Raw genomic sequence first — 25,931 nt, 5'->3', positions numbered from 1 at the left:
GGGATTGGGGTCGGCTGTGGGGCGGGGGGGGAGGGGGGGGGCTTTTGTTTTGATTTCTGAAAAACAAAAGCAATATACTGCAAATGCTGGAATTCTGAAATAAAAACAGAACATGCTGGACCCACTCAGCAGGTCAGGCAGCTTCTGCAGAGAGAGAAACAGAGTTAATGTTTCAGCTCGATAACCTTTCATCAGAACATATTTTCTGCAGATGATAAGGTATCGGTTGTTTTCAACTTCCCGTCTCAAGAATAATTCTTCAAAATCATCTGACTCTAAAAGGGTGTGGATGATATATAAATATCTTGGAAGAGCTGAACACACTTAGTTCTGTTTTTACAGCTGATCAGACAACAGAAGTAAAATTAAACAAGAAGCAGGCCGATTCATTCCGACCATCATGAGGTAAGAGTGAATTTCATGTGTAAATAACGTATATAGTTAAGATGTCAGCTGTGGTACAGCGGTAACACGCTTGCCTTTGAGTCAGTGGCTTATGTCCCACTCCAGAGACATGAGCGCGAAATCCAGGCTGACATTCCAGTGCAGTACAGAGGGAGTGCACACTATCGGAGGTGCCGTCTTTTGGATGAGACATTAAATGGAGGCCCCGTCTGCCCCCTCAAGTAGATGTAAAGGATCCCCTGGCATTATTGCGAAGAAGAGCAGGGGAGTTTTTCCTTGTGTCCTTGCCAATATTTGTCTTGTGTGTCAAATCTTGGTTAGACCACACTTGAAGTACTGTGCAATGTTCTGGTATACCTATTATAAAAAGGATATAGAGGCACTGCAGTGGGTGCAAAAATGATTCACAAGGATGATACCAGAACTGAGAGAGTATACCTATCAAGAAAGGCTGAAAAGGCTGTGACTCTTTTGCCTAGAATAAAGACGGCTGAGGGCGTGAGCTGACCAAGGTCTTTAAGATCATTGAAGCGTTTGATAAGGTAGATGTAGAGAAGCTGTTTCTGCTTGTGGGGGAGACCAAAACTAGGAACGATAAGTATAATAGTTACTAATAAATCCAAATAGGAATTCAGGAGAAATGTCTTCATCCAAAGAGAGGTAGGAATGTGGAACTCTCGACCACAAGGAGTAGTTGAGCCGAATAGCACAGATACAGTTAAGGGATAGCTAGATATACATATGAGTCAGAACGTAATAGAAGGATTTACTGATAGGGTTGGATGAAGAAGGGTGAGACGAGGATCGTGTGGAGACCAATTGGGCTGAATGGCGTGCTTCTGTGCTGTAGACGCTACGTAATTCTCTGTAAACCTTAATCGACATCGCTAAAACACAATGGAATGAATTTAGCTGTACTAATAACAGCAAAGCTGTCAGTGCTTGCCATTATTGCAATGTAAATTTCACAGCAACTTCTGGCATCTGCACATGCGCAGTTTTTAGTGGAAATCCGGAATTTGCTGTCTGTGATACCCTGCTTCTCCACAGGGTGTGCTGTTGCAGTCTTCGCCGATGGAACCTGCACAGAAATCATAGTTAAGGCATGAACTTAAACTAATTACCCACTATTAACACACTAAAGACCAATGAAAACTTGAGCCTTCTTCAAACAGGAGTAACTGAGTTTTTAACGGTATGATAATTCATAATTACTTTTGAACAATCTCTCTGGTCCTGAAAAAATAATTTTATAAGTGTGGAATCTCATTCCCTCAGAAGAAAATTCATGTTGCAGACTTTTAAAGATATAAAAATTCAAATAATGTTATTATTATAGTTTATGTGTTTTGCTCTTTTATGTCTCTCTTTTAATCTCATGTGTATGTCCCAATCTTTATTTTGCTTCCTGTACAATGATTTAAATGTAATTTATATTTCCTGTTATTTACTTCCTGCTTTGCCACCTGTGCGGTTTCTTCAATCTGAGTGGTTGAACAGCTTCCCTGCTGCTTGGTCTGCTCACAGACATCACACATCCCCTGCAGGGAGCATCGAATTCAAACAGACGCTGGAAGACTGGAAATCTGCGTTGACAAGCCCACCAAAAGTCTGTGGGCAACTGTACGTGAGGTCAACGGCAAAAGTCGTTCCTTCGTCATTCACAACAAAATCCGAGCAATTATCCGGCCATTATCAAATTGCTGTTTGTGGGAGCTTGCTGTGCACAAATTGGTGCCAGCATTTCCTGCATTGCAAGAGCGACTAAACTTCAAAAGTACTTCAGTGACTTTGAAGCGTTTTGGAATGTCCTGAGTCTGTGAGGGGTGCTACACAAATGCAGCAACTGACACATGTCCTGAGTCCCCAAAGCTGTTCTACCAGCTACAAGGCTTCAGTCAGGAGTGTGATAGAACACTCTCCACTTGCCTGGATGAGTACAGTTTCAGCAACACTCAATAAGCTCGGCACCATCCAGGATAAAGCGACCCGCGTGACTGGCACCCCATCCACCACCTAAACCATCCACAAGTTGCACTGCAGCAAATCACCACAGCTTCTTCAATAGCATCTACCAAACCTGCGACCTTTACCATCTAGAAGTACAAGGGCAGCAGGTGCATGGTAACACCATCACCTCCAACTTCCCCTGCAAGTCACATACCATCCCGACTTGGAAATATGTCACTGTTCCTTCATCGTTGCTGCGTCAAAATCCTGAAACTCCTTCCCTAACAGCACTGTGCGATACCTTCACCTACGGACTGCAGTGGTTCAAGAAGGAGGCCCATCGTCACCTTCTCAAGAGCAATTAGGGAAGAGCAATAAATGCTCTCCTTGCCAGTCACACCCATACCCCGTGACTGAATAATTTTAAAAATGTATTTCTTTCCAGAAACAATAGTATTTTTTATATTACACTAATTAAACCAGTTTTGTAAAGTCCCTTGCTCAACCTGGGTCTGGCATTTTTTGTCTTAGTTATTATCAATGTAACAAGTCAGAATGTAACTGTTTTTATCTCATAATACTCCTGTGAAGTGCCTTGGATGTTTCACTACGTGAAAGAGGCTATATAAATACAATAGTTGTTGTTGTTGTGGACAGTAACACTGACAGCCCCGGTTTGCCCGTGATTCAGTGCAGAGGAGGGAGAACGCCCGGGCACAAGGCCGCTCGCTCTGGAAGTAGCGTGAACACCTGCGGTGTGTCACCACCAGGTGGCGTGTGAAGTGGGCAGGGGGTGAGGTCAGACAGAACATGGAGAGACTGGGGGAGGGGCCAGTGAAGGCGACAAGAGGCAAGAAAGCCTCGAAAGCTGTTTGGAGAGGAGACGAGTTCAAGAGGGAAACTCAAGAGAGCCACCTGGAGACGACAAGAGCCCCGAGAGCAGCCTGGAGAAGGACAGCAGCTGAGAAGGCGAGAGACTCACAGCGAGACCAAAGAACATAAGAACATAAGAATTAGGAACAGGAGAAGGCCATCTAGCCCCTCGAGCCTGCTCCACCATTCAAAAAGATCATGGCTGATCTGGCCGTGGACTCAGCTCCACTTACCCACCCGCTCCCCGTAACCCTTAATTACCTTATTGGTTAAAAATCTATCTATCTGTGATTTAAATACATTCAATGAGCTAGCCTCAACTGCTTCCTTGGGCAGAGAATTCCACAGATTCACAACCCTTTGGGAGAAGAAATTCTTTCTCAACTCGGTTTTAAATTGGCTCCCCCGTATTTTGAGGCTGTGCCCCCTAGTTCTAGTCTCCGGACTAGTGGAAATAACCTCTCTGCCTCTATCTTGTCTATCCCTTTCATTATTTTAAATGTTTCTATAAGATCCCCCCTCATCCTTCTGAACTCCAACGAGTAAAGACCCAGTCTACTCAATCTATCATCATAAGGTAACCCTCTCACCTCCGGAATCAGCCGAGTGAATCGTCTCTGTACCCCCTCGAAGGCTAGTATATCCTTCCTTAAGTAAGGTGACCAAAACTGCATGCAGTACTCCAGGTGCGGCCTCACCAATACCCTGTACATTTGCAGCAGGACCTCCCTGCTTTTGTACTCCATCCCTCTCACAATGAAGGCCAACATTCCATTCGCCTTCCTGATTACCTGCTGCACCTGCAAACTAACTTTTTGGGATTCATGCACAAGGACCCCCAGGTCCCTCTGCACCGCAGCATGTTGTAATTCAAATAATATTCCCTTTTCCTGTTTTTTTTTCCCAAGGTGGATGACCTCACATTTTCCGGCATTGTATTCCATCTGCCAAACCTTCGTCTATTCGCTTAACCTATCCAAATCTCTTTGCAGCCTCTCTGTGTCTTCTACACAACCCACTTTCCCACTAATCTTTGTGTCATCTGCAAATTTTGTTATACTACAACCTGTCCCCTCTTCCAGGTCATCTATGTATATTGTAAACAGTTGTGGTCCCAGCACCGATCCCTGTGGCACACCACTAACCACCAATTTCCAACCCGAAAAGGACCCATTTATCCCGATTCTCTGCTTTCTGTTAGCCAGCCAATTCTCGATCCATGCTAATACATTTCCTCTGACTCCGCGTACCTTTATCTTCTGCAGTAATCTTTTGTGTGACACCTTATCGAATGCCTTTTGGAAATCTAAATACACCACATCCATCGGTACACCTCTATCCACCATGCTCGTTATATCCTCAAAGAATTCCATTAAGTTAGTTAAACATGATTTCCCCTTCATGAATCCATGTTGCGTCTGCTTGATTGCACTATTCCTATCTAGATGTCCCGCTATTTCTTCCTTAATGATAGCTTCAAGCATTTTCCCCACTACAGATGTTAAACTAACCGGCCTACAGTTACCTGCCTTTTGTCTGCCCCCTTTTTTAAACAGAGGCGTTACATTAGCTGCTTTCCAATCCGCTGGTACCTCCCAGAGTCCAGAGAATTTTGGTCGATTATAACTAATGCATCTGCTATAACTTCCACCATCTCTTTTAATACCCTGGGATGCATTTCATCAGGACCAGGGGACTTGTCTACCTTGAGTCCCATTAGCCTGTCCAGCACTACCTCCCTAGTGATAGTGATTGTCTCAAGTTCCTCCCTTCCCACATTCCCGTGACCAGCAATTTTTGGCATGGTTTTTGTGTCTTCCACTGTGAAGACCGAAGCAAAATAATTGTTTAAGGTCTCAGCCATTTCCACATTTCCCATTATTAAATCCCCCTTCTCATCTTCTAAGGGACCAACATTCACTTTTACGAGGAGATCGTTTATTATTCCTGTCTCATTACACAGGACCAGTTCTAAGATAGCTTGCTCCCTTGTAGGTTCTGTAACATACTGTTCTAAAAAACAATCCCGTATGCATTCTATGAATTCCTTCTCAAGGCAACCCCGTGCGATTTGATTTGACCAATCGATACGTAGGTTAAAATCCCCCATGATTACTGCCGTTTCTTTTTCACATGCCTCTATTATTCCCTTGATTATTGTCCGCCCCACCGTGAAGTTATTATCTGGGGGCCTATAAACTATGCCCACCAGTGACATTTTCCCCTTACTATCTCTAATCTCCACCCACAATGATTCAACATTTTGTTCATTAGAGCCAATATCGTTTCTCACAACTGCCCTGATATCATCCTTTATTGACAGAGCTACCCCACCTCCTTTCCCTTCTTGTCTATCCTTCCGAATAGTCAGATACCCCTGTATGTTTAATTCCCAGTCTTGGCCACCCTGCAATCACATTTCTGTAATGGCCACCAAATCATACCCATTTGTAATGATTTGTGGCGTCAACTCATTTACTTTATTTCGAATGCTGCGTGCATTTAGGTAGAGTGTTTTAATACTAGTTTTTAAACCATGATTTTTAGTTTTGATCCCTCCTGCAGCCCCTTTATATTCATACATATTGTCCCTTCCTATCACCTTGTGGTTTACACTTACCCCAATGCTACTCTTCTCTGTTGCCTCCTGCCTTTTGCATTCTTCCTTGGGGTCCTGTTCATCTGAGCTCTCACCTATTCTAACTAGCTCAGAGCCCTCTTCTGGGTTCCGAATACTCCTCGCGTTGAGGCACCGAGCTTTCAGGCTTGCCTTTTTATTACATTTTGACCCTTTGGAATTTTGCTACATTGGCCCTTTTTGTTTTTTGCCTTGGGTTTCTCTGCCCTCCACTTTTACTCATCTCCTTTCTGTCTTTTGCTTCTGTCTCCATTTTGTTTCCCTCTGTCTCCCTGCATTGGTTCCCATCCCTCTGCCATATTAGTTTAACTCCTCCCCAACAGCACGAGCAAACACTCCCCCTAGGACATTGGTTCTGGTCCTGCCCAGGTGCAGACTGTCCGGTTTGTACTGGTCCCACCTCCCCCAGAACCGGTTCCAAAGCCCCAGTAATTTGAATCCCTCCCTGCTGCACCACTGCTCAAGCCACATATTCATCTGCGCTATCCTGCGATTCCTACTCTGACTAGCACGTGGCACTGGTCGCAATCCAGAAATTACTACTTTTGAGGTTCTACTTTTTAATTTAGCTCCTAACTCCATAAATTCGTCTCGTAGGACCTCATCCCTTGTTTTACCTATATCGTTGGCACCAATGTGCACCAGGACAACCGGCTGTTCACCCTCCCTTTTCAGAATGTCCTACACCCGCTCCGAGACATCCTTGACCCTTGCACCAGGGAAGCAACATACCATCCTGAGCCCAATCGCCCTGCAATCCTCATTGGCAATAAAGCACGATATTGCCAGCCTATTCCCCCATTCCCTCTCACTTTTACTCTCATTATTTCCCACATATTCTCCAACAGCAGCTCTGATGGGAAAGGGAAGGGAGTGAAATGCAGGGGAAAGGAGGGGTAACAGGTGTAATGTAATGTCTTCATGGGTTCTTGGCTTAAGAATTCATAGCAACACTTTGCTGTTAAGAACTAGTTGGTTTATTAACAAACGACACATTACCACAAATACAAAAGCAAAATACTGCAGATGCTGGAATCTGAAATAGAAAGAGAGAATGCTAGAAATCTCAGTGGGTCAGGCAGCGTGTGTGACAGAGTTCTGACAAAGGGTCACAGAACCGAAACGTTAACTTTGTTTCTCTCCACAGATGCTGCCTGACTTCCTGAGATTTCCAGCATTTTCTGTTTTTATTACTAAACATTACCAGTTCATCCACTAGGCTCAGAACTGCACAACTCATTGTGGATGACCCAGAGCCAACTGACTGGGGTTTTATTGAATCCTGTGAACATCACGTGACTGGCTCAGCCACTCACAGTGCAACAGCTCTACAAACCTGTGAGCATACACACAGGTACATACATTACAACAAGGAATAAAGGGTAATGAAGGGGAGAGGTAATGGGAAGGGTTGAGGGAGCTAAGATGGGAAATCGATTTCAATATAGGAGAGAGCGAAGTGTGAGGTGAAATGTGGTTTGCAAAGTGCCCGGGGTGTTTGTCGAATCCCCTGAGTATTTCCCAAACCGACCTAACCCTAATTTCAATGTTTAGGGAATTGTGGTCCTGCTCCCCACATTCTCTAACATTTAAAGCTGTAACTTTTGGCACAGCTCTGATCATGTTGTTTCCTGACATGCGCAGAGTTATCTCCTGAACAGGACAGTTACAGCCAGGCTGTGGAGACAAACGATGTAAACTGGGGTTTGCTGACTGCAACTTGCTTTAGTATAAAGATACTCGAACTGTCAACAGTCTCGCTGGAATGCTTTAACCTGCACTGACTGCCTGTAGCCCTGGAAGGTCATTGAAGGTTGGCATGCAGGTACAGCAGGCGGCTAAGAAAGCAAATGGCATGTTGGCCTTCATAGCGAGGGGATTTGAGTACAGGGGCAGGGAGGTGTTACTACAGTTGTACAGGGCCTTGGTGAGGCCACACCTGGAGTATTGTGTACAGTTTTGGTCTCCTAAATTGAGGAAGGACATTCTTGCTATTGAGGGAGTTCAGCGAAGGTTCACCAGACTGATTCCCGGGATGGCAGCACTGACATATCAAGAAAGACTGGACCAACTGGGCTTGTATACACTGGAGTTCAGAAGAATGAGAGGGGACCTCATAGAAACGTTTAAAATTCTGACGGGTTTAGACAGGTTCGATGCAGGAAGAATGTTCCCAATGTTGGGGAAGTCCAGAACCAGGGGTCACAGTCTAAGGATAAGGGGAAAGCCATTTAGAACCGAGATGAGGAGAAACTTCTTCACCCAGAGAGTGGTGAACCTGTGGAATTCTCTACCACAGAAAGTTGTTGAGGCCAATTCACTAAATATATTCAAAAAGGAGTTAGATGTAGTCCTTACGACTAGGAGGATCAAGGGGTATGGCGAGAAAGCAGGAATGGGGTACTGAAGTTGAATGTTCAGCCATGAACTCATTGAATGATGGTGCAGGCTCGAAGGGCCGAATGGCCGACTCCTGCACCTATTTTCTATGTTTCTATGTTTCTAACTCTGAGACACCAAATGCTGGCTTGCGGCCAAAACTGAATTTGCACATTTACTCAACAGGCCGATATTTAATCAGCACGTTGCTCAAACTATACAACATGCAGATAGCTGGCAATTCAGATGAACCTGTTTAGGTAAAGGAAGAAATAATGAATTGCATTTACATAGTACCTTACACAATCTTAGGACGTCCCAAAGCATTTCACACCCAATTAAGTACTTTTGAAGTGTGGTCACCGCTGTAATGAAGGAAATGCGGCAGCAATTTGGTGCACAGCAAGGTCCCACAAATAGCAACATGATAGTGACCAGAGTGTAGTTTTTGAAATTATATAATGAACTCCGTACTGTGAGCCAGTGACTAGGTGTTACCTGGTCAGTCTTTAATGGCTTCCAGAAGTGAAGATACAAAGGTGAAGTTCAGTTCATACACCAGGCCCAGCACCAGTGTACTTATGACCTTAGGACCTCTGACAGTAGTGGCCCCTGGTGGTGGGCAGACCTTATGTACATACATTACATCATTCCCCCCGCCAGTTCTTGGCACAAGTCCATATTACAAGCTCAGATGGTCCGGAGCACTTCGCTCCCTAGTTGACCGTCTCAGTACAATCCCAGTGCTTTCCGAGTCTCTCACGACTTGGAGCTGGGTGTTGACCACAGTGGGTTCTTCTGATGGCTGGACATGAGTTGGTTGGTCGTCTAAGCTCGAGGTGTCTTCTTCCAACTGTTCCGGTTCGTCAGTGTGTCTTTGCTTGATTTGATCAATGTGTTTCCTGCACATCTGCCCATTCCTGAGCTTAACAATAAACACTTGATTACCCTCCTTATCCGTAACATTGTCCAGGAGCCACTTGGGCCCTTGACCATGGTTAAGTACATACACTGGGTCATTTACAGATAGGTCACGTGACACTGCGGTGTGGTTGTGATACCACTCCTTGCGTTGACGTTGGGTTTCGACATGATCGATAAGGTCAGGATAGACTAGAGAGAGCCTGGTTTTGAGGCCTCTCTTCATCAATAGTTCTGCAGGTGGGCCCCCGGTGAGTGTGTGTGGCCTTGACCTGTAACTGAGCAGTATACGTGATAGGCGTGTCTGCAAGGAACCATGAGTTACATGTTTCAGGCTCTGCTTGATGGTTTGAACTGCCCACTCCATTTGGCCATTGGACGCGGGTTTGAACGAGGCTGACCTCACGTGTTTTATGCCGTTGCGTTTCATGAACTCTTGAAACTCCAGGCTCGTGAAACACAGTCCGTTGTCGCTGACAACGATGTCTGGCAGACCATGTGTGGCAAACATGACTCTCAGGTTCTCAATGGTGGCAGTGGAAGTGCTGGATGACATGATCACACATTCTATCCATTTGGAGTATTCATCCACCATCACAAAAAACATTTTACTGAGGAAGGGGCCCGCAAAGTCAATGTGGATTCTAGACCACGGTTTGGATGGCCATGACCACAGACTGAGCGGAGTTTCCTTTGGGGCATTGCTTAACTGCATGCAAGAGCTGCACTGATGCATGCATGACTCTGAGTCCAAGTCAGTGCCACGCCACCAAACATGGGACCTGCCGATGACCTTCATCACGACAATACCGGGATGCATACTATGTAACTCCCGCACAAATCTCGCCCTGCCTTTCTTGGGCATTACAACACGATTACCCCACAGTAATAGTCAGATTGGATGGACAGCTCACCTTTGCGATGGCTGCACAGTTTGGTTTCATCACCCATTTCCTTGGGGATGGTCGACCAGTCCCTGTTGAGAACACAATGGTTTACAACTGATAGGGTCAGATCCTGGCTGGTCTCAGTCTTGTTGAGCAGTGACAGCCGACCCTTCACTCTCAAAGGCATCCATGACCATGAGTAGCTCTGCGGGCATTGGCGTTTCCATCTCCGGTGTGGGCAACAGTAACTGGCTCAATGCATCAGCGCAGTTGTCGGTGCCTGGTCTATGACGAATGACATAATCATCGACAGATAATGTCAGCGCCCACCTCTGGATGTGGGACGACGCGTTGGTATTGATACCTTTATGTTCTGAGAACAACGATATAAGCGGCTTGTGATTGGTTTCCAGCTCGAAGTGAAGCCCAAATAGGTACTGGTGCATTTTTTTTACCCCATAAACACATGGTAAAGCATCTTTCTCTATCATGCCGTAAGCTTTTTCCGCCTTGGACAGGCTTCGAGACGCGTATGCAACTGGTTGTAGCTTGCCTGACTCGTTGGCTTGCTGGAGTACGCAGCCGACCCCATAGGACAATGCATCACAGGTCGAAACTAGACGCATGCATGGGTCATACAGTACCAGTAGCTTGTGGGAACACAACAGATTTTCTAGCCTTCTCAAAGGCACTGTCTTGAAGTTCATCCCACACCCAGTCATCTTCTTTCCTGAGCAGCTTCTGCAAAGGCTCTAATACTGTGCTCAATTTGGGTAAGAAGTTACCGAAGTAGTTGAGAAGATGCAGGAACAAACACAGCTCCATCACATTCTGTGGCCTGGGCGCATTTTGATGGCCTCTGTTTTCGCGTCTGTAGGCCTGATTCCGTCTGTGGCAATCTTTCGTCCAAGGAATTCGACCTCTGGTGGCAAAAACACGAAGACAGAATATTATCTGAATGGTGGCAGATTAGGAAAAGGGGAGGTGCAACGAGACCTGGGTGTCATGGTACATAAGTTATTGAAAGTTCGCATGCAGGTACAGCAGACGGTGAAGAAGGCAAATGGTACGTTGGCCTTCATAGCTCGGGGATTTAAGTACAGGAGCAGGGAGGTCTTACTGCAGTTGTACAGGGCCTTAGTGAGGCCTCCCCTGGAATATTGTGTTCAGTTTTGGTCTACTAATCTGAGGAAGGACTTTCTTGCTATTGAGGGAGTGCAGCGAAGGTTCACCAGACTGATTCTGGGGATGGCAGGACTGACATATGAGGACAGACTGGATCAACTGGGCCTGTATTCACTGGAGTTTAGAAGGATGAGAGGGGATCTCATAGAAACATATAAAATTCTGACGCGACTGGACAGGTTAGATGCAGGAGGAATGTTCCTGATGTTGGGGAAGTCCAGAACCAAGGGACATAGTCTAAGGATAAGGGGTAAGCCATTTAGGACTGAGATGAGGAGAAACTTCTTCACTCAGAGAGTTGTTAACCTGTGGAATTCCCAACTGCAGAGAGTTGTTGATGCCAGTTATATTCAAGAGGGAATTAGATGTAGCCCTTACAGCTAAAGGGATCAAGGGGTATGGAGAGAAAACAGGAAAGGGGTACTGAGGTGAATGATCAGCCATGATCTTATTGAATGGTGATGCAGGCTCGAAGGGCCGAATGGCCTACTCCTGCACCTATTTTCTAAGTTTCTATGTTTCTATGAAAACGCACTTTGAACATTTCAGCCTGTGTCTCACTTTGTCCAGACAATGCAAAACCTCTTCCAGATTGTGCAGGTGCTCAGCAGTGTCACAACCTGTGACTAGGATGTTGTCTTGGAATACCACGCTCCTGGGGATGGATTTCAATAGGCTCTCCATGTTTCTCTGAAATATGGCTGCCACTGAATGAATGCCAAAAGAGCAACTGTTGTAAATAAACAGTCCTTTGTGTATGTTGATGCACGTAAATTTCTTTAATGATTCAACCAGTTCCTGTGTTATGTAGGCCGACGTTCGATCCAATTTGGTGAACGATTTTCCCCGGCTAGCGTTGCAAACAGGTCATCAGCTTTCGGTAGCAGGTACTGATCTTGTTTCAAAACTGGGTTGATCGTGACCTTGTTGGCTCCACAAATCCTGACCGTGCCGTCGCTCTTTAACACCAGCACAATGCGACTGGCCCATTCATTAAATTCGACCGGTGAAATGACCCCCTTGCATTGTAGTCCAATTCGAGCTCGACCTTTTCTCTCATCGTGTGCGGGACTGCCCTGGCTTTGTGATGGATGGGCCTTGTATCTGGGCCTAGGTGAATCTGCATCTTGGCTCCTTGAAGCTGCCAATTCCCGGTTCAAACAGTGAGGGAAATTTTCTCAGCACTTGAGCACACAAATCATCATCCACTGATGACAAAGCTTTGATATCGTACCATTTCCATTTTATTTTATCGAGCCAACTCCTGCCGGATAACAATGGGCCGTTGCCCGGGATAACCCATAACGGTAGATTGTGAACCGTTTCCTCGTACGACACTCTTATTGCTGCACTACCGATCACTAGTGTGAGCTCTTTGGTGTAGGTACGCAACTTCGTATTTATCGGACTCAGCTTGGGTCTCTCTGCCTTGGTCTCCCACAGCTTTTCGAAAGTCCTCTGGCTCATTATCGATTGACTCGCACCCGTGTCTAATTCCATGGATACCGGCACGCCGTTTAATGTTACCTCCATCATTATCGGTTGGCTCTTTGTTCGGAACGCACGTACGTTATACACTTCCTCCTCGGAGCTCTCAAATACCTTGAGCTGCATCGCCAGATCCACGCTGAATTGATCATCATCCACGTGGTGCGTCACAGCTCGCTTGCTCCACTGCGGACACATCCGCTGAAGATGACCCGTCTTCACACACCCTCTGCATACATACTGCCTGAAACGGCACTGATGGGGGCGATGAATGCCCCCGCAACGCCAACACGTTGAGCTCGGATTGGCGCCCGATAGCGAACTTTGAGTGGCTCCCGTTCTCGCATACACAGTCGAGCAGGCCCTCGATGGCGAATTTTGAGTGGCTTCCGTTCTCGCATACACAGTCGAGCAGGCCCTCGATGGTGAGCTTTGAGCGGCTCCCGGTCTCGCAGACACAGTCGAGTAGGCCCTCCATGGTGAGCTTTGAGCGGCTCCTGGTCTTGCAGACACAGTCGAGTAGGCCCTGCCATGTTCAGCTCTGCCGGCCGTCGATACAATTTTGTACACAGTACTTGCCGTGGAGTTCCTGTTTTGTCACGATATCTGCTTCGTGCTTTTCTGTGTGGACAGGCAAGCCTGAGCGATGGCGATGACCTTGCTGAGGTCCGGTGTCTCCGCAGCCAGCAGCTTATTTAAGATCATCTCGCGGTTGACCCTGATCATGAAAAAGTAACATAGCATGTCTTCCAACGCAGACCCAAATTTACAAGGCCTTGCAAGACATCTCAGGTTGGCAACAAATGCCGCTGTATCCTGGCCTTCTGGACGAATGTGCGTATAGAAGCGATATCTGGATATGAGGATTCCTTCCGTGGGTTTAAGATGTTCCCGAACTAGAGCACACAGTTCTTTATAAACCTTTTCTGTGGGAAGAATGGATGAGAGCAGATTCTCGTAGGGCCACAGACGGTGAGAAGAACTGCCCTGCGCTTCTCTGCATCCCTGTCTTTGTTTAGATCGTTTGCCACGAAATACTGGTCAAGACGATCCGTGAAATCGCCCCAATCCTCTCCCACTGTTGGAATCTCTCGAGAATTCCAACAGTATTCGATCGTGCTGTGCTCGCCATACTTTTGTTTGGGTTTGTATTTGCCTCGTCGCCAGTTGTGGTGTATGAAATGACACAATGAACTCCATACTGTGAGCCAGTGACTAGGTGTAACCTGATCAGTCTTTAATGGCTTCCAGAAGTGAAGATACAAAGATGAAGTTCAGGTTATATACCAGACCCAGCACGAGTGTACCTTTGACCCTCGGACCAGATGACAGTGCCCCCTGGTGGTGGGCAGACCTTATGTGCATACATTACACAGATAATCTGTTTTCTTGCGATGTTAACTGAGGGATAAATATTGGTCAGGAGATCGGCGTGAGCTCCTCTGCTCTTCTTCGAAATGAGTTCTAAAACCGAATGTATTTGGTTAGAATTGAGGAACAATGGAGGAGCGATTACCCTAAACTATAAACCACCAAATAGCAGGAAGGTGGTAAAGGAGCAAATTTTCAGGCAAATTGCAGAAAGGTGCAAGAACTATAGAGTAGTGATAATGGGGGACTTCCATTATCCTAATATAGAGTGCAAAAATAACACTGTAATGGGCAAAGAGGAATTCCTGAAAAGAGTATGAGTGAAATGTTGCTTTGTTTCCAGCCCAATGAAGAAAAAAGAAGTCCTGGTTCTAATTCTGGAGAATAAAGTTGGACAAATGGAGCATGTTTCAGTGGAGGAGTATTTAGAGACCAGTGATCACAATATCATTAGGTACAATTATAAAAGGGGTGCAGAAACAGGAAGACCTGGGTGTGTACGTACATCAGTGTTTGAAGGTGGTAGGACATGATGAGAAAGCTGTTAAAAAGGCATACAGGATGCTTGGCTTTCTAAAAAGAGGCAGAGATTACAAAGTCAAATCCTAAACCTTTCTAAAACACTGATAAATCTCCAGCTGGAGTATTGTGGCCAATTTTGGGCACCACACATTAGAATGGATGTCAAGGTCTGAGAGAGAGTGTAGATGAGATTTACTGGAATGGTACTAGGGATGAAAGAGTTCAGTTACAAGGAGAGACTAGAGAAACTGGGGGTGTTCTCCTTAGAGCAAAGAAGGTTAAGAGGAGATTTGATAGAGGTGTTCAAAATCATGAACAGTTCTGATAGCGTAAATAGGGAGAAATATTTTCCAGTGGCAGAAGGTTCAGTAACCAGAGGACACAGATTTAAGGGAATTGGCAAAGGAATCAGAGGCGACATGAGAAGATTTTTTTTTAAACGATGAGTTGTGACCTGGAATGCACACCTCTGACAGTACAGCACTGAAGTATCAGCTTAGATTTGGTGCTCAAGTCTCAGGAGTGGGACTTAAACCGACAGCTATCTGACTCAGAAACGACAGAGCTAGCACTGAGTCATGGCTGACACAGGCACTAGTTCAATGGAATGAGTTAGCACGAATGTTTCCCAGAAAGAATCACTCGACATTCTGGGTCGGTTCCAACATCAAAACAGCCTTTATTACGCTGGCGGGGAGAAAGCCTCTGGGTTACACCAGGCACTACTCTCCGCTGAACAAAGAAATTCATCGATACTTATACATTTAACAACACTTGGTTACAATTACTCAACCCATCTTGGCTGGACACAATCCAATCACAACGATTATAGATTCTCTTGGGCCAAAGGAATTGACCCCGAAGCATCAAGGGGCTACATGTCTTTGCTAAGAATTTCTCATGGTCTCGTGATGTGATCAGGCCCACCCTTATCTCTACTGTCCTTGGGTTCTGCCTGAGCTTATCTTTCTTATCTTAATCCAATTACAGAGTTCCATTCTGTCCCATTGGGCAGTGACATCTGGTCTGGGCTTCGGAATGTGCTGATTTGGACTTAATTGTGTGCGCCTGTGTGAGAAACACAGTTGTATCAGTTACCTAGGAATGTGGTCAAATCAGCCAGTTGAGTTCCCCTGATGCTTTGCAAAATCTCTGGCAGCCATTTTATATCTAACAGCCATTTTATACACACGTACATACATATGCCCTTCAGGTGCCTTTGCCTTTGGAAGCGCCCGACAACAATTGCCCCCTTTCGGTAAGGGAATAGTCCTAGTCCCCTTTAACCGACAACATTGGTTATAATTTATTACCCCATTTATATCTTTGCGTACCACCCGGTACTCCCTGCCTTAACATGCTGGCCAGTCACGTGGTTTCAGGAGTTCCGGTTGCTTATATCAAATTGATATTGTTCAAATTCTCCTGTCCCTCTGCTGGACAGATCTCCCTATGTACTTGAACCCTGGTCTGATTCTCCTACGTCGTGCATAATGCCTGCAGGTCCGACAGACCATAACACCCCATGTCAGTGCTTTGACCAGCTGTATCCCTACCAGTATGTGTGATATTATTCAAATCCACGGGTGGATGTTTACGTTCATCCCCCAGTCCCAGACCCTCCTCCGCCAACTCTGGTTTTGTAACTCTTGGTCAGTATTCTTCTCCAGTGTCTTTGTCTGTAGTTGGTGGTAGAGTCTGACAGACTGGCCTACTCTGAGTCTTAGCTCCCTTAGTACCTCAGCTAAATTTGGGATAGGGGCCTGCTCTGGCTCATCATAATCCTGCAGGTGATCGTGGATTTGATTGGTGGAGTTAATGATTTCGGTGCCCTGGCGTCTAACCTGGATAATGCGGGCTTGTCCTATTGTGACGGGTCGTAGGGGTGTGAAGCAAAAGTTTGGTTGCGGGATCTGGCATTGTAAGTCATTGTACTGGTATGAACATACCGTGGCAGAGACACAGTATCTCCCTTTGCCCCTGTAACCTGCTCTGGCAAAATGAGTGGGGGCAGGTACTATTTCTAATACACATCCATTGGTTCATTTAAATCCACACTCGTCTCGTTCTCCTTGTCCCACCGGGTGAGGGCACACCGTAATGTCAACCGTCTGCTTGCATTCCGTCAGGAAGATCCCATAGAGTGTGTTGTCTCTGCAGATAGCAGAGGTTGCGGTCAGATAGTAATGGAGGGAGGTGTTTTCCCGTATGATCCCGATATTCTCCAGTTGATAAAGGGGAAACGGTCATGAGTCTTGTGTGACTATTCCCACTCCGGCAGCTTTACCCATTGGGCAGTTTGGGATCACTGGGAATACTCTGGTTAGTCCCTTCAGAGTGCAATTATCCAGTGTCCCCTTCAGTTTGGCCAACTGAGCCAGATGTGGGCTGTCAATCCAGTCTGGCACTTCCCCCCTTTGGATCTGATCAAGGTTGTGTTGTATCTGTTAGCTTGATCTTCCTGATTCTGCTCTGCCCATTCTAATAGTCCTTTCATCACCCCTTTAAATTGTTCCACCTTTTCGTTTGGCCCTTGTATATCCAGTGAGTTTACGATGGAGGTTCCGATGTTAAAACCGGTAGCAGCATCATTAACTATTTCTCTCTTAGTCCTATGAAGTGGCTCCTGTCCTCGGAATCTACTGGCACCCATGGCATCAACAGCCTGCTGCATTACAACTTTACTCAGCACACCATACATATTTCTTGCCTGTTCTGTACAATATTCCGCCATTCGTATGCCTGAGATATTGATCAGAACAGGCACAATTTCATACTTAACATTATGCATTAAAATAAGTTCTGTCCTTGCTCCAGTCCTTGGCTGCTGGGATGCATATTCCGTCAGTTAAATTAAACAAAGCCCCATTGTTCATGTAGTGGTGTCTTTCCTGCGTGTGCTGTATCTCTCGTAGTCCGTCTGTATTACCCAGTGCTTGCGTGGGCCTTAAGGTTCCCAGTATCATGAGTCTCCAGAGTTGAAGTAGCCACTGCAGTCCCATCTGGGTGAGCGTTATATCTGCAAATTTTAAACAGATAGCCTGGTCGTCACCAGGTGTTAGGTTATGGTCTACTCATCTTTTATCCATGCATGTAGAGGTCACTCGACTCCGCACTCGTTATCCCAGTCTGGTTTACTGTTAGGTTGAGTTTGTGGTCTACACTTACCCACCGTGGGGTACATTGGCCCTATCGCCATAGGTGCTGGTGCTATGGCTGTGCACTGCACTATCCGTCTGGACCCATTTAAAAAAAAAAATCTCTTCCAGCTTATTTTAGCTTTAACTCCTGAATTTGTTTTGTTTGAGTATCTATTTATTTTATCTGTATCAGGTGAGTATTATTACATAGGCTAGTTCTGTTTTATTTTTTATTCTGACTATCCCACCATTTCCTCTGTCTGTCAGGTGAGTCTTCTTTATTTTATTAGGAAATCCAAATTAATGAGGTCCAGTGTAAAACAGTTGTCAATGGAAAGGGTTAACTCCTTTACAGGTTTGTAAGAAGGCCTGATGTCATTACGTAGTCATCCAAAAACATTTTTTTCAAGTCTTTGTGCCTTCAATACTTGCTGAGAAATTAGCAATCTGTTAAAACAGAAGAAATAATTAGTAAAGCCGTCATAATAAAAATCTTCTCATCGGGAAAGACGGCATTTTAGATTAAACTCCAATTTTTTCTAAACTCCTAATTCAAATACTTGCCAAAGATTTTTTTTAATTGATTTAAAACGAGACCACACATTTTTAATAGCCATTTTGTTTACTGAAATCCAATTTTCACACAAGCTGTATACATTCCAACATTTTGGGTTTTTTTATGGTCCCGTTCACTGGGCAAATCTTGTGTTTTATTTCTCTCTCGGCACAAAATCTAAACTTCCGTGCCAGTTCCATTTTCCATAAGAATTTTAAAATTCAGTAAGATTTTCTAATTCCCAGCTTTTTCTTTCTGTGCTGAGTTCACATAGCTTAGCTCTTTTCTCCTTGTTATTTTCAAAACCCTCCTGCTTGTTTAGACTGTTCAGGACTTTTCTTGATAAACAACGTCCATTTTGGAAATCTTTTCAAACTGCAGTGAAACGTTCTCGTAATTTAAAATCATTATCAATGGAGAATGTCTTTTACCTCTTCAAATTCTTTTTTTTCCTTTTCCCAATTAAATCAATATCTGTTTCACAGCCAATATCAACTAGTATTTAATAAGTTACATCTTTTTCCATTTAAATCTCCTTTCTTCAAATTAGGTTTTGTATTTTACACGGAGGGCTTGTGTCTCCGTAAATTTGTTAATTTAAAATCATAAGACAATCGAAAACACTTTTTTCCAAATTTGTTCAATTTGTTTGCTTTTAAGGTTGCGTCTTTATCTTTTTCGTCCTTTCCATTATCTCAAATGTTCAAGTTTCAAGGTCCTTTGCTCTAAACTGCTAAAGCCTGTTGTTTTAACATTTTAATTTTCCCAAAGTCCCTTTTACACTTTCGCAGATAGCTCACCACTTGCCCAGGAGTTTGACCTGATCCCTGAGGTATTTCTAGATTGTTCCCAAACCCTTTAGTTTTATTTCTTTTTTTAAAAGAGATCAGATTTAACTTTTTATTTTAAATGTATCGCATTTTGTTGTGCCTTTTCTTAACCAGTGGTACTTGAAACCTTCACAACAAAATTAACTCTTCACTGTTCCCATCCTAATTTCTGCTCCCCTTTTGTAGAATTTGTATTTATTGTTGAATTACAAAATGTCAAATATGGTAATACTGTTTTTTTTAATATGTGCCGAACTTCTGTTTTAGAAGCTGATCAAAAACTTTAATCTTTTGCTCTGTAACTTCAATTTTGTGATACTGTATCTCATAAATTACATCTTTTTTAAGCTTCAGCTTCTGACACAGTATGTGTACTTTTATTAAAAAGGCTTCCAAACCCAAGATTTTCCAATACAACCAAAATGTTTATCAAGGAGAATCACCTGAAATATCTCAAAATCCCAATTCAAATATTGTACTGCCAATCTTTTATTTAAAAATCTCTTTACTGAGCTAGAAGCTTTCGTGTCAAGGTTTTACACAAAGGAAAATGGGGGCGTACTTCCCCAGCCCACAGCCTGGAGAGACCCACACAGGCTTTAAAAAAAAGGAATTACAGCTTCCCTTTTCCGTTCTTTATCTCATTCCTAGACTAAATTTATTGTCTTTCAACCCAATGTAATCAATGATTGCATGTTTTCTTTTGACAAGTAAGTGAGCGTGTCAAATCTTTTTGTAAACCAATGGGACCATGTATTTTTTATCTTTTGCTCAACAACCCTATCCTTTGTGCATTTCCTAGCTCCATAACATATCATCTGAATAAATCCACACCTGCGTTTCTAACTTAAAATGTAATTCAATTCTAGGTTCACACTTTCTTAAAACTTCCCACATACTGGACAACACTGCAAAGGGTGAAAAAAAACTTTCACTCTGTCTGAAAAAGTGGGTGGAGCTAAAACAAACAGACAGCTCGACCACTTTCCTAAACAGGCTTTCAGACACATGAAACATTCATTAATTCCCACCTCAAATATTTCGCAGTCAAAAATAACACAAACACTCTCATTCAAAGACAGACATTCACAAAAGCCTCTCTTTATTCAACAAAGCTTATTGTTTGGCCAGTTCTATTTTTGGATCCATACATCATTTAAGATAGTCACTATCAGGTTTTTTTATGGCATTATGTAATTACGCAAGTTATAATTAATACATGATTGATTTACTTTCTCTGTTAATTTTACGTGGGCTCAACGAATCAGAACCCAGGCCTTTTCAATTACTTTCTTTTGTTTCTCCGTCAGGTGGCGGGTAAGGGACCTTTCTGGCCCCCACTCGAGTTTTGTTGGTTTACTGACCATGTCTGGGTAGGACTAGAACTGTTAGGAATCTACTCTGAGGTCCGCTTTCAGCTAACGCGACTTGTAGTAGGCCGTCTCTTGGCTTACTGCCGGGTCACAAGTCAGTGATAATTTTTTACAGCAGGCTTATAATACAATCCTTAAATACTTTAAGCAATTCCTGACAGCGCTCTACGTCTCCTTAACGAAATACCTTGCACCATTTTGCCTATTGGTCCGATCCTGTTCACAGACTTGATTTTCGTTGGTCGCTGTGCACCACCTGGTCCCCGGGGTATATTTCAAATTACACTACTGGGCCCAGGAGGCCCAGGAGATGTCGCTCGGTATCACGATCCCACGGTCTAAGTGTGTTCCCTATGCCTATTTAATCCTGGCCGTCACGTGGGAACAAGTCCTCTTAATTCGGGCTCAGGCTAGGCGTTTGAGGTATTAGACCGTCTCCTCGTGTCGATCAACCGATGTCCACCTTCAGCACCCTTTCTTATTTTTGTTTTAATCTATACTCACCCGGTTCTTCCAAGCGTGTCCAGCGACTTCCGAATCCTGTTTGTGACACCACTGTTAGCGCAAATATTTCCCAGGAAGAATCACTCGACACTCTGGGTCGGTTCCAACATCAAAACAGCCTTTATTACGCTGGCAGGGAGAAAGCCTCTGGGTTACAGCAGGCACTGCTCTCTGCTGAACAAAGACATTCATCGATACTTATACGTTTTACAATACTAGGTTACAATTACTCAACCCATCTTGGCTGGACACAATCCAATCACAACGATTATAGATTACATGACAGGTTTCTTTTAGGCCAATGGAATTGACCCCTAAGCATCAAGGGGCTACATGTTTTTGCTAAGAATTTCTCATGGTCTCGTGATGTGGTCAGGCACACACGTACATACATCTGCCCTGCAGGTGCCTTTGCCTTTGGAAGCGCCCGACAACAGAATGAGTATAGTTTCCCCAATGATTCATCTGGTTAAAGCAGTGAGTAGCTCAGCCATGTAAGCAGAAAGATCCCAGGATCCGATTCTGGATCCCTGCTGGATGCAAGTTCCCCAGTATCAGCGGCTTGAGCCTTTGATGCTCTTGTGCCTATTTTCAGGGAGGCTGCGAGCCTGGTTGGTGGGGAGGGGCAATGGGGATTGTGGTGTTAAGGTGCACCGTGACGGTATGGGACAGGCTCCATGGTCCAGCTGGTCTTTTCCTGTCTGTTGTTTTTGTTGTTTGTGTGGTTCAGCTTCTGGTTGTTATTTGAGCTGTCAGCTTTTTTAGCGCTGTTTAATAACTTTCCTGAGTTCCTCGGTTGGCCAGTGTGTAATCATTTCCCCATCACCATTCCTATCTGAATGTGTGACAAAACTAATAAATATTTAAACATATTTCTTACAGTGACACTGAAAGGGACGCCCTGAAAGTGAAATTACTTCAGCTACAATGTCACTTCACGTGGAATCTGCAGATGGAAAATGTTGAGTGGGATGATTTGCAGGAACGACTAAACTATATAATAGAGTCTGATATTGTGAAATATCAAGCTATGACTTACAATCTACTTGCTTTTGTAAACTGTACGAGAGGCAACTGTGAGAAGTCGGTCAATAATTTATGGAAAGCTGAAGAAATTCTGAGGAAAAATCACAAATTTGAAATAGAAAAATGGAGCATCATCACCTATGGAAACTCTGCCTGGGTATATTATCATGTGGGAGAACTGGCAGAGGCCCAGTCCTACCTCGACGAGCTGGAGAGGATCTGTCAACAATTTACTGATGGCTCTCAGTATACAGCACTGATACCTGAAGTATACGGGGAGAAGGGTTGGTCACTGTTGAAATGTGGCAGGAAATATTATGAAGAGGCAAATGAATGTATTGAGAAGGCTCTGGAGGGGGATCCTGATGACATTGAATGGAACGCAGCTTATGCAACTGTTGTGTTTCGACTTAAAGAAACCTTTGAAGACCCACAGCGTCCTGAACACTGCAAGGTAGTGAAGCAGTTACGCCGCGCATTAGCACTGAACCCAAATGACTCGTTTGTCAAGATCATGTTGGCTCTGAGACTACAGGATTTCAATCAACCAGACGAATGTTACAGATTACTTGAAGAAGTGCTGCTGGAGTCTCCTGATGATCCATATATAACTCAATATGCAGCCAAAGCTTTAAGAAAACAAGGATCTGTTGAATATTCCTTACAGCTATTGAAAAAGGCACTGAAGGTTAAATCCTCTTCTGCACTTCTTCACCATGAGATCGGCTTATGTTACAAAGCTCAGCTGAAACCTCACCGGAAATACTTTGCTCGTGCAGACAGCAGAAAATTGATTGAACTTTGCAAGTACCATTTCCAAAAAGCGTATGAACAGAAACCCTCGCTTACTTTTGCAATACTTCATTTGGCGGAACTCCACGCAATATGTGGAGAATATTTCAAAGCCGATGATATCTACACCAACCTGCTTAGAAATAAAGATTACAGCCCTTTGAATAAACAATTAATACATTGGGACTATGGATTGTACCAGCTGTATAAGAAAGGATCCCAGCTGAATGCCATTCATCATTTCAAGGAATGCTTAAAACTCAAAGTTAACACCAACAAGAATGAGGAATGCCGCGCAAAATTGAAACGTATTGCTGAAGATCGAATGAGTAAAGATTCAAGAGACAGTGTAGCTTTTGGTATATTGGGACTAATACACCAGATTGATGGCAAGAAATCAGAAGCCATTGAATACTTTGAGAATGCCCTGGAGTGTGATCGTGACAATGAAGAATTTCAAAGTGCTCTATGTAAGCTGCGTCAGGTTACATAGGGCAATGTAGGGGAGAGATTATAGAGAACATGGTTGGAATGTGGGAGGAAATGGATTGCAATGTAGGGGAGAGGGAAGTGTGGGGTCAAATCTGGTTTGCAGAGCGCTCAGGGTTTGTTGAATCCCCTGAGTATTTTCCAAACCTATCTAACCTTAATTTCAATGTTTAGGGAGTTGAGATTCTGCTCTCCACATTCTCTAACATTTAAATGTATAACTTTTGGCAGACAGCTCTGACCGTGTTGTTTCCTGACATGTACAGAGCTCTCGCCAAAACAGGCCAGTTACAGCCAGGCCGTCGACAAGCAATTTATACTGGGTTCTGTTGACTGTAACTTGATTCAGTTTAAAGGCACTCAAAGTGTCAACAGTCTGGCTGGAATGCTTTAACCTGCACTGACTGCCTGTAGCCCTGGAACTCCGAGACACCAAATGCTAGCTTGGGGCCAAAACTGAATTTGCACATTTACTCAACAGTCAAATGTTTAATCAGCAAACTGTTCAAACTATACAACATGCAAATAGTTGGCGATTCAGATTAACCTGATTCGGTAAAGAAACAAATAACGGTCTGGAATTTGCCGTCATTTCACCTTTGACACTGACCGTAACTTCAGGATCGAGCGCGTGTGCAACCTAACCTTGCAATCCCACAGTTGTGGTCAGTCATTGACTGCCTCGATACTGGCTGTGCTATGGAACCCCCACTGCCTCCCAACCCTTCTCCACAGCCGGCAATCAGTGTAAGCTGTCAAATTATGGAAACTGATGAAAACTTTGGCCCTTCCATGGTAATACCACTGTTAAATACTCCATTAAAGGTTAGGTCCTTTTGGATTAGGTGTAATTGGGGTTTTAACAATATATTGACTGCTGAACAAAGGCTATGGCCCTGAAATACTCATTTTAAGTTTCTGGAGTGTCAAATGTATCTACTTTAATAAAAATTGACATTTTTAAGAAATATTAAAAACAACTGATTTTGTAAAAATATCCATCTTTATTTCAGGATTTCCTTTTCCCCATGTCAGGGCTCCAATCTTTGTTTTGTTCTCTCTAACATTTTCAAAACATTAGAATCAAAAGGCCTGAACTTGGTCAAAGCCAAGGCCCGGCCAAGTGCCGCCCAAAGCACTGCCGATGGCCGCCGAGAGACCGGGCGGTACTTTGCCGGGAAGAGCCCTCAAAAAGAGATGGCAGTCCCGCCCGGCAGCAAAATGACAGCTTGTACCATCACTCTGGGCGGCAGCAGGCGGGAGCTCTCAATCTCAGCAGCAGATGCTATCCTCGCCCAAGTGCCGCCGAGGATTGAGTTGGGTCCAGGGAGGGGGGAAACACTGATAAATAAAAATAATCACAAAAAAAAAATACGCCCGTAGCACCTTCAGGGGACCCCATTCAGTTAAAACACTGAAAGAAAGAAAATTAAAACATGTTCACGAACCGTTTTTTTGCAGGTCTTCGTACTTACCATCAGGGTTAGACCTGCCTCCACGGAACGGTCCTTCGCCCTGTTGCTGCTGACTCCCACCCTCAGCAATATGGCAGCTTAGCGAGCGGGAGGTTACTTACGCGACTTGGCCGCCAGTGGCTGCCAGCAGGCGGTTCCCAGCGGTATTCCCCTCCCGCCGGCATCAGACCAAGAGGGATCTGTCACCTGAGGGGAGAGCGGAGAATAAAATCGGCAACAGTCGGTGGCACTGGGCGGTAAGGCCACCAATTTCGGGGCCAAAGGAACTTACCCATCTCCTGGTTCACTGTCTGTGACAATTCTGTGTTTACATTGGCTGCTTAGACAGCTTGTTGAGCTCACAGCAGCTCTCCGCTGGGAATCCCCATTAACTTCCGTTATTTCAATGACGCCTCGGAAAAGCTGAAATGGTCCCCACAGAGATCACAAGCTTTTTGTGCGAAGATTACTTTGGGACCAGCAGCAAACGCCTTTGCTTCGCCACTGACCGCAAACTACAAGCCATTGAGTTGTATTGATACAGTACATTTCACAATCTCCGCACATCCTGAGTGGGTGGACCAGGCCTCGGTTTAAAGTCTATTCCAAAAGTGCAGTGCAGAACTCCCTTAGTACTACACTGACGTGTCAGCCTAGATTTTGTGCTCAAGTCAGTGGAGTTGGATTTGAACCCATAACATTCTGACAAAGTCTGTATTTTGACATTTTATTCAATGTGTTGTACCCCTCAGTGTGTATTGGTATTACTATTCTGTGTGTGCTATTAAAAGTGTGCCTTTTACTTTCTTTTAAACACAATAAAGCCATACCTGCTTCCTACCTTGAAACCGACTGTTTGTCCAAGTCTGTCCCAGTCCTTTCATAATTCCAGAGTCCAGAACCAAGGATGTGGGAGCGATTCGAAACCGCTCATATAAGGTCAGAAGGGGAAGCTGATCCCCTGAAAACCACCCCTCACACTGCTGACTTTGCTCGAGGGACAATTTCACCAGCCTCAGATGTTCCCCGGCCTCCAAACTGCACAGCAACCATCAGCTGCACAGAGGAAAACACTGAAACAAGGAATCTCCTCTGGGAACAGTCTCTCGGCACGGCACAAACAAACAGGTAACTCTATTCCACCTTGT

The 25,931-nt window shown here is 44.5% G+C and overlaps 1 protein-coding gene across 5 annotated transcripts; it reads left to right on the top strand.

Annotated features, from left to right (window-relative positions):
- Nucleotides 1–265: 265 nt before the first annotated feature.
- Nucleotides 266–25,684, top strand: LOC139260371 (interferon-induced protein with tetratricopeptide repeats 5-like). 5 transcript variants are annotated; one of them, XM_070876919.1, is made up of 4 exons: nt 266–405; nt 7,014–7,220; nt 21,905–23,310; nt 25,608–25,684. In XM_070876919.1, exons 3-4 carry the CDS (start codon nt 21,975–21,977, stop codon nt 25,667–25,669), a joined length of 1,398 nt encoding a protein of 465 aa, XP_070733020.1. In that variant the 5' UTR covers nt 266–405; nt 7,014–7,220; nt 21,905–21,974; the 3' UTR covers nt 25,670–25,684. The 5 variants fall into 5 exon arrangements, with proteins under 5 accessions (XP_070733020.1, XP_070733021.1, XP_070733017.1 ...); XM_070876920.1 differs by lacking the exon at nt 7,014–7,220 and adding an exon at nt 1,456–1,600; XM_070876916.1 differs by lacking the exon at nt 7,014–7,220 and having other exon boundaries at nt 267–405.
- Nucleotides 25,685–25,931: the final 247 nt, after the last annotated feature.

This window comes from Pristiophorus japonicus, chromosome 3 (assembly GCF_044704955.1).
Source record: "Pristiophorus japonicus isolate sPriJap1 chromosome 3, sPriJap1.hap1, whole genome shotgun sequence".
Classification (NCBI taxonomy): domain Eukaryota; kingdom Metazoa; phylum Chordata; class Chondrichthyes; family Pristiophoridae; genus Pristiophorus; species Pristiophorus japonicus.
The sequence above is the reverse complement of the archived record's forward strand: the minus strand, read 5'-3'. Positions and strand labels throughout refer to the sequence as shown.